Source organism: Calypte anna, chromosome 23, assembly GCF_003957555.1.
Source record: "Calypte anna isolate BGI_N300 chromosome 23, bCalAnn1_v1.p, whole genome shotgun sequence".
In the NCBI taxonomy this organism is placed as follows: domain Eukaryota; kingdom Metazoa; phylum Chordata; class Aves; order Apodiformes; family Trochilidae; genus Calypte; species Calypte anna.
In genome coordinates, this window is record NC_044268.1 from 3886468 (window position 1) to 3900350 (window position 13883).

The following is a 13883-nucleotide window of genomic DNA, read 5'->3' on the forward strand; positions in this document are numbered from 1 at the left end:
TAATGAAGCAGCACTGATGCCTTCACCCCAGGAGCTTTACAGGCTGGGATTTTCCTTTCCTGTTTGGAAAAGGGAAGAGAAATGGCAATTGATCAACTTGGGTCAGCCAGGGGAACACACAGAGCTGTGCTGGTGAAAGAGCTTGCAGCCAAATTCTTGAGCTTGTGGTGCTCAGTCACTCTCTGACTTCCAGAATATCTGTGTCTGCTGTACCAACAGGGAGAGAAGCTCCTTTGGAAAACTGGCCCTCATTTTCCAAGTTCTGAGGTTAAAAATGAAGTTCATGTTTGTAATTGTCTGCTGGGTGAGCACAGCACTGCCAGAAGAGATGGTTCTGGTTCTAATGGGCTGGGAAGAGTGGCTGGGGGGCCCAGGTGAGCTGCCCAGGGAGCTGCTGGAACTCTGATGTAGAAAAGGGAGGATGTGGAAGGAAGAACATGGAGGAGTTCCTGTGTGTGCAGTGGAGGAGGTGTTCTGGGATTCATGCCCTCTAGTAATGCTCTTCTCTTGTGTTTCTAACATATGATTTTAGGGATGGTCCACAGCAAACAGCCCCACAGCTCGGCGTGTTCACTGGCAACTCTGCAAAGAAATCAGCCCAAAGCTCTTCCAACCAGGTCCTGATGAAATTCCACAGTGATGCAGCCAACGGAGGGATTTTTGCCATTTATTTCTATGGTCTGTATTGCTTGCTGAGCAGCACAGGCTCGGGAGGGATGTGGGAGGGACATGGATGGGCTGTGGCTTGTTGTAAGGAGGAGGAGATGTGAAAGAATACGTTTGTACCCAAAGTTTTCCACAAAGGGCCCAGATTTACAGCCTGGAGATTGAAGATCTCTTACCCAGTGGAGTGCTGGCAAGTGGTCACACAGGCTGTGCTGATGTGGAAACCCATCTGTAACACTGAGATAATTCAAGCACAGGTCAAGTGTCTGCAAATTCCCAGCCATGCCAGCCCCCTCTCCCCAGCTCCTCTCAAGGTGATGCCTGTAAAGCTCCCGTGACAGATCCCATTATGGACAGCTCTGCTGTGTTTACCTGGGACTCTCCTTCCCTGCTGTGTTAGCTGGATGTGCTTTTGTCTCTCTAACGTGATGCTAAACCAACTGGGTCATCTTGGTGCCCTGTTTCAAAAGGAAGCCCTGTTCCAGCTGAGAGGTGACTTCGTTTCTCTGGGAAGGAAGAGGATTCCTGTAAATCCCTGAATCCCCCGGGGGTTCCTCAGTGTGAGTGCAGCTCATGCTAAGGGGATGTTGAGAATTACACTGAAATGCCAGCATTTGCTTTCCACCACTAAATAAGAGCCCAACTTTAAATTGGATTAGCTAACAAGTTCCTATGACAGTACTGGGATTTTGGAAAGAGCAAATGGAGACCTCCTCTTGCTTCGGTAATTTGCTGGCAACAAAATCTTACATGAATTACACGCTGAATCTGTGCAGAATGCCTCAGCTTATGTTCCCTTCCAAAAGGCAAGTGATGTACGGAGAGGCTGAGTTCAAAGAATGTTTGCTGGGCTTCAGAGGGAATTGGTTTACTGCTGCAAAACACCGAGATTTATGTTACTTGGTGCGCCTGGAACAGTTATACAAAAAAATTATGGTTTAGGCAGTTTGGCTCCAAAATGAGCAGCACGTAAACACTGCTGCAGCACAGCAACTGCTTCCTTTTGTACCATGAATTAGCTCCTATCAGGGCTGTGCTTGGAGCCCATCAGCATATGTTGCCATTCTCTCATCTTGGGGGTGCTTTATGCTGAGGTTTCTGCTGCTCCTGCTTTACCCGGGGCAGGCACAAGAGCTCAGGGGTTGGTGCTGGTGGGGCATTCCCATTCCCTAGCTGGGCACCCTATTGCCTGCCTGGCCCTTTATTAATAAAATGTCATTTGCTGGCTTATTGCTGCCTTTATACAAGGGGCTTCGTTATAAAACCTAACCCTGAAGACTGAAGGAATGGAGGCAGTTGCCTCCTAGGGCAGATCCTTCCCTTTTTCCTTTCTGCAGTGCCTCAAACCCCACAGCCAGGGAAACGTTCCCCACAGGCTCAATGTGAAATCTCCAGCATCTCCCTTTGGGGTGGCACTACAGGAAATGCAATTTCCTCAGGATCTAAACCAATGTGTATTTGCCATTTCTGCATCCCTGGCAGATTTAGGACATGGGAGACGTCCTTCTGCAGCTTTAAATTGTCTTTTTCCCGTGCAGTGATGATCAGGGCTGTGTCAGGGAACTGCTGCTCTTTTAAATGCCTGCAAAGAAATGTTTCTTTATGGGGTGGAGGAATGGAAACAAAAGAATGATTCCCAGGGCTTAAAGATTCAGTAGCATCCCTTGAAAAATGATGATGTTGCAGCTGTTATTAAAGGGTTCAGGTGCCAGCATGAACTGATGTGTGAGGGTGATGGGTTTTATGGCACAGTAACTCAGGGGGGTCCCAGTGTGGTTTCAAGGACAGGACTCTGTTTTGTCCTAGTGAGAACAAATGGATGTGCTGTTGAAAGGAGCTGTATTGCCCATATGCTGAAACCATCTTAATCACTCCTCTGGATTGAAATATGGACCATTAAGGAGAGGAGATGAATGCTGGATTTTCTTTCCACTTCAAGAGATGCTGTCAAGCGTTTTTTTAAATAGCATTTAATTTCATTTTTTGTTACAGTTTCCTTCTTACCCCACTGCCAAACATCTGTTTAAAAGATTGCAAATAAGTGTGTTCTCTCTTGGGATGCCTCTGTGCTCTGCAGCAGAAGGCTTCTCCCTGCTGCCTCCCATCCTCTCCAGGTCCTTTGCTCATCCAGCCTCTGTGCTGCCTCTTCCCTAAACCTCCCAATGGCATTTTTTTTCCAGACACACCTTTTGGGCATATATTATCCTACCTCAGGTTAGGGACAAGGGAAAGAGTGGCAAGATGGGGCATCCGCTTCTGTAGATGCATCCCTGAGGTGGCTGCCAGGACCTCCCCAGCCTCCCCATGGTGTGAAGAGCTCGACATCACTGAGTTAGTAAGAATTAATATTCAGTGGCAGCTTGAGCTCCAGTATCTTAAATTAAAAGGCTGATATAAATTTCAGAGGAAGTTATGCTTGTCCAGGGTCAGGTGCAGGGGGAGCAAAGATGCAGAGAAGTGCTGAGCAAATAGCAGAAAATGTCTTTCATTAATATTCATTTAGTTCCCAGTACCATATTTTCAATTTAACTGTGCTCACAGCTCTTGTGTGTTTATTTTCCTAAGCAGCACACTGCTCAACCTTTATGCATCCATGTGCTCCTAAGCAGTGCATTTGTTTTGCTCAGTGTTGGCTGATCTTTAATTTTTGCTGGAAATTTTGCTATTAGCAACATACTCGGTCAAGTATGTGAGCCATGAGGAACTGTTTCTGCTCCTCAACTGGATTTCTTCTTCCCCTGTAGCCACATGGTAGCCCTGGAAAAAGTCCTAATTGGGCAAAAAGTACAAAGTCTGCCCTGTTTTGCCTTTGTGAGGCACGGACACCAACCTTGCAGAGGTTACTTTGTGAGAGGGTTTGCAGCTGGAAACCTGAGCACTCCTGCAATTATTTGCAGAAGAAATTAATGAAGAATTCTAAGTTAAAAATAAACCCTTGAGTTCTGTGATCTCTGTTCAAGGACAGAGAGTGAGGATGTAAATCTCTGAATAATTGTCATCTGCTTGGAGCTGGAGCAGTCTGAGACTCTCCCTCTTCTGTGATTGACCCAGTTCCAAGGAGGTCACCAAGATCATCTGCATCAGTGTCCCCAGGGGACCTGGGACATTGCCTCACATGGTTGGTTGCCATTCAGGATGACAACAACCTGTTTGCTATGAGGTGTAAGGAACTGGAGAGAGCTCCTGTGGGACACGATAACTGAAGTCACTTCTGTAGGGTTTGGAGGGGGCTGGGTGGGTTTTTGCTGACTACTCCTGCCCAAGGAGAGGGGGATTTGCTCTGGTGGCTGCTGTGCCACCAGACTCAGCCCTGGTGCCTTTCCCCACTTTAACATCTGCTGCTCTTCCTTCTCTTCCAGCCTACCAGCTCTTCAGGTGTCAGCCTCCCACCATCGTTCCCAACGCAGAAATCATCACTGCCAGTGAGGAATTCAGCATAGGTAACCCCTGCTCCTGGACACCCCCAACACGTCTTGTCAGCCCACACCTGGGGCTCCAGGGGACCCCTTCATGTGTGGGATTGTGCGTGGGGTGGGAGCTGTGCCTGACCCTGCTCAGTCCCTGACATCCACAGGGGGTTGGGTTGACCCGGTTGTCCCAAGGCTTCTCCTCCCTGGGAGCACAGAATTAGGGTTTTTTTGGCTTTTGTGAGAGCCTGGAGTGTGTTCTGAGGCATTCAGAAATCTTTGCCACAATAAAGAGTGTTCAGGTGCTGCTAACAGAGCATTGTGTGAAAGCTCAGAGGTGGTTATTCTTTTCTGAGAATGTTTTCACCCAATATTGACCACACTTTTTGTATTTTTTTGCTGCTCTTCAGTGTTAAATACACATTTTAAGTGTGACCAGCAAAGTAGCCTTTTTTTTTTTTTTTTAAAGCAGTTTTCCTTACTGTCTACCCTCTTCGAGGGGAGTTTCCACCTGAAATAGTTTGCACAAATCCTGATAGTCCCAGCAGTTTATCTTACCTGAGACCCCAGCCTTTCTGTGCCTTTTATCTCTGCATGGTCATGCCAGAGCTTGATGGCCAAGATGTCTCAGCACCCTCTGGTACCCTCTTCCCAGGCCACACTTCACCCTTGGTCCTTCTCTTGGGTCAAGATGCCTTCTGTTTCTGTCTGTAGGTGACATTGTGAGGTACAGATGCCTTCCTGGCTTTACCCTGATTGGAAATGAAATCCTGACCTGCAAGCTAGGCACTCAGCTCCAGTTTGAAGGACCCCCACCCACGTGTGAAGGTAAAGCTGGGGGTGCCCAGGGTTGGCATCCAGAGTTTCCCTACCCACAGACTGCTGCAAAAGCTCCCAGGGGCAGGGAGCCAGAGGATGCTGCCTTACATGTGTTGCATCTTTGGGGTTAATTCCCAGATCTCCAGGGGAGTCCCAGTGATGCAAAACCACCCAGTGAGAATCTCTGTGCAGGGCAAGGTTGTTTTCCTGACCGACCTTACAGCCAGTCCTAGGACTGAGCACCTTGGCTGGGCTGGAGCAACAACCAGCAAACAGCAGGGAGAGGTTTGCTGGGGAACTGATAAAATTATAGGGAAAGTTCCTCCCCCCCTTGGAGTTCGGGTCTCGACACCATCAGGGGCAGTTGCTTCACATTGGGTACCCCTGAATTTTCTACCCCTGTTTCAGGGAGGCACTTCCAAGGTGAGGGGAGGTGTGACACACCGTGTGTCTGCCCGTGCTCACCCACCCGTGGTGACAGTCCCCCAAATGTCCTTACCCTGGGAGGGGGGAGGATCTCAGTGCTGAGATGGAGATGATAGATGAACAGCCAGAGGAGGAACAGGCTGCAGCGAGGTGAGCTCCTCCGGAGAGACAATCCCAGGAGGAGCAGCTTCTCTATTAGTGCCAGGGAATGTCTGACATGGGAGAAAAATGAAAGCCCCCAGCACACTGCCTTGTACACCTTGCTGCTGCTCAGGAGGGATCCCAAAGATGCTTCCCTGTTACCCTGTTACCTATTTATTCTCTAGATTCCTGCTGGTACTTTTGTTCACTGCAAGCATGATTATTTCATCTCCCTTCGTTCCCTCCTATCTGAACATTTTTACCATATAATGGGATATTTTTCTATAGCTTTATTCTCGCCAAAATAGCATGAACTGAAGGGGAGAAAGGGAGGTCATTCAATTATTTACTGATGGTTGTTAGCCTAGGGGTACAGGGACTGTTTAAATTACATCTGGCCACCAATTTATAGAGGTCAAAAAAATCACTGATGGGATTAAGGATTTGGAAAGAATGCCCTGTTCTTTCTGGATAGTTCTGGCTGTTTTCTGTTAATACAAGTACTGCACTTGCACTGGGTTTTAGTGACACTTATGGATAAATACAGATCCCTTTCTTTCTAAGCTTTTTGCTCACTTTGGTGTGTTTTCCTCCTCCTTTTGAGATGTCCTTGCTGGCCTTTTCATTAAACACTTTTAGCTGGATAAATATTTCCAGAAGCTGAATGGGGTGTAGTGATTAGAAAGGAACTGGAGTCCTTACATCCTTAGTTAACAACTCGGTGGGTGACCTGGGCTAAGCCTGTAGTTCCCCACCTTGTTCTCACCCAGGTAATGAAGTTTCCAGGGATTCCTGGGGAGTGTTTGTAACCTGAGCATAATCTCTTGGTTGCAGCACCATTTCTTTGGAAAGAGATACAAACTTATGCAAAGAGGGTTGAAACTCTTTGCTTGTATTGTTCCTTTTTGCCCTTTCCTTTCAGTCTGGCAGTTTCTTGGCTCTGTGCTTCACCCTCATCAGGGTCTGGGGGGTCTCTGAGAGCCCCAGGTTCACAGTGGATGGATGCAAGTGGGAGCTCTTGTGCTACCTTGGCCATAGTATCTTGAGTGTCCTTCCTTTACAAAACATCCAAAAAAACCCCCCAAAACATCATTTTCTGTTGTCTCTCCTTCATGTTCCTTGCAGTGCACTGCCCAATGAACGAGGTTCTGACCGACTCCACCGGTGTCATCCTCAGCCAGAGCTTCGTGGGGAGTTACCCTCATTTTCAGACCTGTTCCTGGGTGGTGAAGGTAGAGCCTGGCTATAACATCTCCCTCACCATCGAGTACTTCCTGAGCGAGAGGCAGTATGATGAGTTTGAAATCTTTGATGGTAAGAGATTCATTCACCACTTTGACTTGCCCAGTGCCCAGGGGAAAGGGAAGAAGTGGCAGAGCTTTGTTAGTGCTTAATCTCTGCTCCCAGAGCAGTCTGGGGAGGGCTTTCCACCACTACCCCTTTATAACCACCTGGACTTAAAGCTCCTCCTGAGCCTTATTGATTCTCTGGGTAAGAAAACATCAATGTTTTGATTTTTGGATGGATCTGAAGTATTTTTCTAAGTTGCAGGAGTCCACAAGCTCCTGGGAGAAATCATAGCAGAGGCTGCTGGGCAGGGACTTTTCATCCCTGAAGCTCATGCAGACCAGACTTTTTTGGGGCCCATGAGCTCTCAGGGACTGAGAGGGGAATCTGTCAGTATCCCAGTGATGCAGCTTTGTGACCAGAGGCAGAGCCCAGGTGCTTTGCTGCTGCTCCTCTGGTTGCCCATGGGGACTTGAGCTGAAAGCATATGCCTGGAGCTAAATCCTGATCTTTCTGTGATCAACTGGGCTTTTTTTTCCCTGGGAACCAGGTGTCTGCACTGGGACTCATGTTCACAAGAAAGCCCTGACTATGAGCTGCCATTCCTGGTGGAATCTTGGTGGAAGCTCCCGTGCTGCAGTTCCATGGGGTCCTGTTCCTTATGAGTGACTTGTTTGGGGGGTGACTTTCCTCTGATCCTCTTTCCTTCCAGGTCCTTCTGGCCAGAGCCCCCTGCTCCTCTCCCTGAGTGGGAATTACTCTGCCCCTCTGACTGTCACCAGCAGTGGGAACAAGGTTTATCTCCGCTGGTCCTCTGACCATGCCTACAACAGAAAAGGCTTCAAAATCCGCTACTCGGGTAAGTGCTCAGCAGGGACCCGGAGCCTCTGCCAGGAACGTGGCCACCTCCTCAGCCAAGGATCTCCATGAAATGGCTGCAGAGGGGCACAGGCCATCTGTGTGGGCAGGAGCTGCCAAGGGCTGGGAAGGGCACAAGAACTGGGCTGGTTCTGCACTGGGGAGACTGGGGAAGGCAGATTTATTTCCAGCAGACGCCTTGAAGCTTTGGCTGGTTTCTCAACCACTCTGCAGAATCAGAACCAGAATGTATAACCATAGAAAAACGTGGCTCTGGATGAATGAAACCCATCCAGTTCACAGTGCAAGCTGCTTCTGTGGTACTGAATTATTGTGTCCTTGCAATGAGGCAGGTTCGAGGTGTTTGAAGGTGAGCATCACAAAATGTGAGAACTTGTTAGGAACCACTTGGTGCATGAAGCACAAGTTCCCTGTGCCTGCTCAGGTCACAGCTTTGGCAGGGAGGTGTGGACACACACTGTGCTCCTGCTCTGCTGTTTTGGCACTGCTCTCCCAGGGCAGTCTTGGTTGCTCATTCAGCACAAACCCATGGCTGGGTACTGAGAATTCCTTAAAATAAATGACTGTGGTTTTTTGGAACTCAGCGCATCTTAATTAATGGAAGTTATAAAACTGGGTTGAGAAGTTGCCAGTATGTCATAAATAAATAACGACTTTACTCAGTAAATGAATTAAGTAATATTTAATTACCAGAAATTAGTCTTTATTTCTAAAGCTGAGCAAAACTTGGAGAGTCGCCCTGCACTCTTTCCCCCCCCTTTGGCTTCGGGGGGGGAAACTTCTCCGCGTCTCTGACAGCCTCAGGTTGTGGGAAGAGTAATTCCTGCCAGCGGGAAGGGAATTTGTCTGGATGCTGCCCACCCAGTGATTGACTCCTTTCCCTCTGCCCTTCTCTCCAGCTCCTTACTGCAGCCCCCCCCCAGCCCCCAGCCCACGGGCTGATCCTGGGCCAGCCAGGCCAGCACCCGGGCAGCACCGTGCGCTTCGGCTGCGACAGCGGCTACCGGCTCATCGGGCACAGCACTGCCACCTGCTCCCAGCACCCTCAGGGATACTTCCACTGGAACGAAGCCATTCCTCTGTGCCAAGGTGAGAGCAGGATCCAGCAGTCCTAGGAAGGACTGAGGAAAAGGCAGTGGAAGGAAAAAATTATCTGTAATTCCCCCAGGTTGTTGTTCAGAAGAGGCTTTGAGCTGCTGGTGGGATGTGGGGCTTGGTCCTGATATCTCCACATCCTTGGGAATAGATGACCAAGGAGGGAAGGCAGTAACTGTTCAGGAGCAGAGGGTCATTGTCTGGCTCAGGATAAGGGTGGAGAAGCATTTTTGTGTATATGGTGCTGCTGTAGAAGTGTGTCAGCTCTCAGTGAAGACCCAGAAACTTTTGTGGAGAAGAATCTGGAAAGGCTGGAGGAGCACTGGTCCTACTGGGTTTTGGTGACTGGAACCTCCTTTGGGTGGAATCTGGAAGTGCCCTCTTAGATCTGTTTGTGCCAACGGGGAGCCAGAGCTTGCTTGGGATTCAGCTGGTGCCCAGTTTCTCTTGGCAGCACATAAGCTTCAGGCATGTAGTTGTTCTTTCCACATTTCCTCCTCATTTACTGTAATCTTCATCACAACACCACGGGTAGCATGGGGCTGCTGCCAGGCCATGGGGTGAAGGGCAGGACAGGGCAGTGTTCCCCAGGGGGGCTTTGCTTCCACCCTGATTTGCTTCCTGGCTGTGTTCACTTTCTGACTCTGTCTTCTTCATCCCTGATCCTTGATGTTGGGAGAGTGCCCATCTTTATTCCGATGAAGCCTTTCGGTGCCTTTGAACATTCATCCCTGTTCCAAAGGGACTGAGCACAGGGGATTAATATTGCATTGACTTCCCTGGAAAGGAGCCAGAGAACAGGCAAAGCCTCACTGCATTGTTGTCCAGTCTGAGCTGTAAGGAAAATCAGGATTATTTACTGTGGGAGCTATCAAACATCCTTGGGGAAAAAAAAATCACTTCTGTGCTCCTGAATCACTTTGTCTGTTTGGAAATTGCACTCGAATTGGGGGGTGGGGGGGAGGGTGTTGTGTCCATCTGGAGCCCTCCCAGGCTGTAGGCACTTAAAGGTGGCAAAGCAAGGCCCTGGCACCGTGTTCCATGTGGAGGGAGGATCTGGGAATGTGGACACAAGCCCAGGGAGTGATTTAACCTCTAGGATAACAGGGACAGGGGCAGCACGATGTGCAGGCACCAGGGCTGTCACATCATCTCTGCCTCCCAAACCCTTAGGCCAGCACAAGACATTCCTCTGTTGTGCTGCTGAGTCTTTTTTAAGGAAAAGCACATAATCCAGAATAGGTAAAAACGATGCCAAGTCCTCACTGGTGTGCTGGGATGCCACCTGAGCCTCCTGCTCAGCTCTGTTGAGTGAGGAGGAGCTGGCTGGTTACATCAGATCCTGAGGTTAAAGTAGCCCCTTTGGGAAAGTCACCTCCTCTCTCCATTTCCCCATACTGACATCAGGAATCCTAACACATCCCGTGGTTACCAAGTGCTTTGGGATAGATGGAAGCAGAAGATGAGTGAGCTGGAGCAGGAGGAGAATTCATGGCAGAGCAGCTCCCTCCCCTGGCCTGCAGCAGCCAAGTGCCAGGCCTGGCACTGTTCTTGCCCAGCTCAGCTACAGGAAATCCAGCACAGGTTTTTTCCCTTTTTTTTTTTTATTAATTTTTTTTATTTTAGGTTTTCTCTCAAAGCCAACTGGCAAACTTTTGTTTTGGGCTACACTCAATTTCTCATCCTTTCTGGTGGCCGGGAGCACATGGCAGAGGTTTGGGAACTCGAGCTCTAACACTGCATAAATTGCTCACACAGTCAGCTGGGTCAGGAGGAGGGGAACTGGGGTGCCAGAGAACACATGGTCCAGTTAACAAATGACAGTTCCCATAGCTCCCTTCTGCCAGCACATAATCCTCTTCCCATTCCTGATCCCTTCTGAATAATCTTCACAATGTGCTCTGTCCTTGCTGACATTTGTGGAAGCAGCAGAGAATATTCTGCAGGGAACAGCCTCGCCTGGGCACAATGGGGGAGAGCACGGGATGATCTAATGCTCCTTTTCTGTCTCTGCTGCCTATTTTTAAGCTGCTTTGTTTTTGGAATCCCAGCTGCAGATTTGCTTTCATAGCCTCCATCCCTTTTCCTAGCACATCTTCCTGCAGACAGTTTTCCTGCCTCTAAACCACCCTAAGTCCTCCTTTTTCCCTGGAGCACGGTCTCCGTGTGTCTCCCCAAGCCAAATACTGCTTTGCTTCATATTTTTGCCACACAAATTTTTTTGCCCACCATTTGAGCCTCAGAGATGCTCTCTCATCCTCATCCTCTGTCCCTCTTTGCTCCTGCCAGGCTCTGTGCCTCAGTTTCCTGGTGGCACGCAGAGGTGAAGGGTTTTGGTGATGAATTTTGGTGAAGCATCAAGCTGCAGGAGAGGACTGGACAGAGGAAGGAGAAGGCTCTGCTGGGGTGGTGGCATGGGAAGGGATCAGCTTTCTCACCAGCCTCTTTAGTTGGCTGCAACATCAGAAAGGAAGAGAAGTGCCAGGTGGAAGGGAAAGGGTAGGACTCTCCAGGTCCTCTCTTCTTTTGCCTCTGAATGAAATTGGTATTCAGCGTGGCTGCATGTCTAGACACCCAGCCTTGTGGAGAGATTCACCAAGCTCCTTAGCTCGATGAAGTGACATACGTGTGATTATCATTTCAGCCAGGGCTGTGCCTGATGGTGCTAATACAAACCTGAATTACTCACACCTATTAGCAGCACCAGCATCTGCTCCTGCAGCTGCAGGGGGGTTAAAGCACCTTGGACCTTGGGTTGTCGAAGCCCCAGTGGTTGTGCTGATGCTGTACACATGAACTTTGGTCTTTTTGGTGCTTGATGAGGCCCATGTCACCAGAAGGTGACTTTCCTGAGGTTGTTGGTTTTCCAGCCCTTGTTTGTGTGCAGAGGGAAGAACAGGAAGGTGAATGTGTGTCAGGGTCAGCACCTGGCTCCGGGCAGCTTGGGCTGCTCCAGGAGTGAATGGATTTCCTTTAGAACACTTTTAAAATGCAGACAGTTGTTTGGGTTAGGTGTTGACCTGCAAATCAGTGCTTGCCAGCAGGTCTGCTCAGAGGCTGGTGGCAGCAGCAGCTTCACAGGTCCCAGGCTGCTCATCCCATGCCCATCCAGAGGCTCAGCACCTCCAGCCAGGGTGGGATGGGCTTCCCCAAAGGGAAGTCTTGCAAAACTCTTGCAGCACAAATGAACGTGGTCCTGGTCTGTATTTGGCTGTGGCTTGTACTTTGGTGGCCTGCCTGTCCCCTTTCTGCCCTGATGGCCACAAAGCTGAGGACCTCAGCAGGAGTGGTGCAGAGCATCTTGTCCACAGTGCTGCCATCTCCAGCAGCTGTTTGGCGTTGTGCCTGCTCGTCAGTTTTTTTCCCTGAATTCTCCCCCTCACCTTCTCAGCCACAATGCTAAATTTAGCCTTCCTGCTGCCACCACATAATTATACAATTTACTGCCTTATGTAATCCAGAAGTGCTGCTGGAAAGGGGTTTCAAGTTGTTGTTGCTGCTGAGGGATGTAAATACAGGAAGTTATTGCTATCTAATCCTTTATCTCGGTGTGAAAACTCCTGACTGCTCTGCTGATGCATTTTGTGTTACAGGTATTACAGAAAGTAAGAGCCAGAGTCTCTGCCAGTAGAAACTGGTATTCAGGGTTGGCTTTGCTCTTACCACATTGATAGACAGGAGCTGAAAACCTGATCCTCTGTGAAAGTGGGCATTGGCTGCTGCTTCTGGGATTCAATAGGGGCTGGAGCTCTTGTAAATAGGAGAGGCTGGGATCCGGGCTTTGAGCTCCCTTAACCACAAATCCACTGTAAAATTGGAAACTGGATGATTTCTCAGCTGTGTTTTTTCCCCTTCTCCTTCTCAGCTCTCTCCTGTGGAGTTCCCAGAGCCCCGAAGAATGGTGTTGTCTTTGGCAAGGAGTACACAGTGGGTACCAAAGCCATGTACCAGTGCAACCAGGGCTTCCAGCTGCATACTGGGGAGGAGTCCAGTGCTGAGTGCCTGCAGGGAGGGCAGTGGAGCAATGGCAACCAACCCCCCCAGTGTGTGGGTGAGTGCCCCCAACCCCCCAGCGTGTGGGTCAGTGCCCCAGGGCTGCCCTCCCACAGGGAACTTTGGGTGTCCCTTCAGCAACATCTTCCAGCTCTAGCCTGGACAGCTTTGCCCCAGGATTTAGGACATGTTGGATGGGACTGAGAGCATCCTGGGCTAGGGGAGGCATCCTTGCCCATGCAGGGGGTGGGAGCTAGATGATCTTTAAGGTCCCTTAAAGGGACCAACCCAATCCGTTTCACTCTCCTATGATTTAGGATGCTGGGTTTCTAATCCTGCGTAACTTGGGATCGATGGTGTCTTGGTTTCCCAGCTGCAGAACAGAGGTGCTGACACTGGCCCCTTCTTAAAACACCAGCACAGTAGCTGAAACACCCTGAAGTTAAACACCTAGTAGCAACTTTCTCTCTTGTTTCTTTTCCCCAACTCACCACTCCTGGTTTTTAGCTGTCACCTGTCCCGACATCAGCAGCATCGCTGTTGAGCATGGCCGGTGGCGACTGACCTACGAGATCCAGTACCACTACAATGCCCAGCTCATGCTCATCTGTGACCCTGGCTACTACTACACGGGCCAGCGAGTCATCAGGTGCCAGGCTGATGGGAAGTGGAGCATTGGAGAACCGATGCCCACCTGCAAAAGTAAGAGCAGTGAAAGGTGGGACCTGTGCCGGGGCAGGGCAGCTTCATGGGAGGGTCTGGCAGGGGCTGGGGTGTCTGGGTTTGGTGGCTCTGCCTCTGGGAGCCTGGCTGCAGGGCTGGACTGGTAGAGGAGAGTTGGGATGCAGGGGGAAGGTTGCCTGTTGGCCTGATTCTTGGTTTAATCTAAGCAGTTCTGCAAGAACTTCAGTGTGTTTGCTCATCTGCCGCTGTCAGGTCCCAGCAGCTCAGCTGTCACTGCTGGCAGGTGCTCTGAAGTTTGCTTTTAAGGAAGAAAATAAAAAATCCTGATTTAAAACCTAACCTCTCCCAGTTTTACGCAAACACCAAGTTTACAAGGGCAGCAGTGTCACCTGTAAATCAAAAACACTCTTGGCAAGCAAGGCAGTCGCTGAGTCGTGCCGACATGCCTGCTGGGCTCCGGGTCCTTTCCCAGAGATGGAGGGGATT

At 49.7% G+C, this 13883-nt stretch overlaps 1 protein-coding gene across 1 annotated transcript in view; it reads left to right on the forward strand.

Moving 5' to 3' along the window:
- Positions 1 to 13883, forward strand: part of CSMD2 (CUB and Sushi multiple domains 2) — a 235890-nt gene that overhangs the window by 195542 nt on the left and 26465 nt on the right. Inside the window, 9 exon segments of the mRNA XM_030464359.1 lie at positions 533 to 678; positions 4026 to 4106; positions 4788 to 4901; positions 6585 to 6773; positions 7459 to 7605; positions 8525 to 8538; positions 8540 to 8714; positions 12586 to 12771; positions 13221 to 13415. Of these exon segments, the coding sequence (XP_030320219.1) occupies positions 533 to 678; positions 4026 to 4106; positions 4788 to 4901; positions 6585 to 6773; positions 7459 to 7605; positions 8525 to 8538; positions 8540 to 8714; positions 12586 to 12771; positions 13221 to 13415 (1247 nt within the window).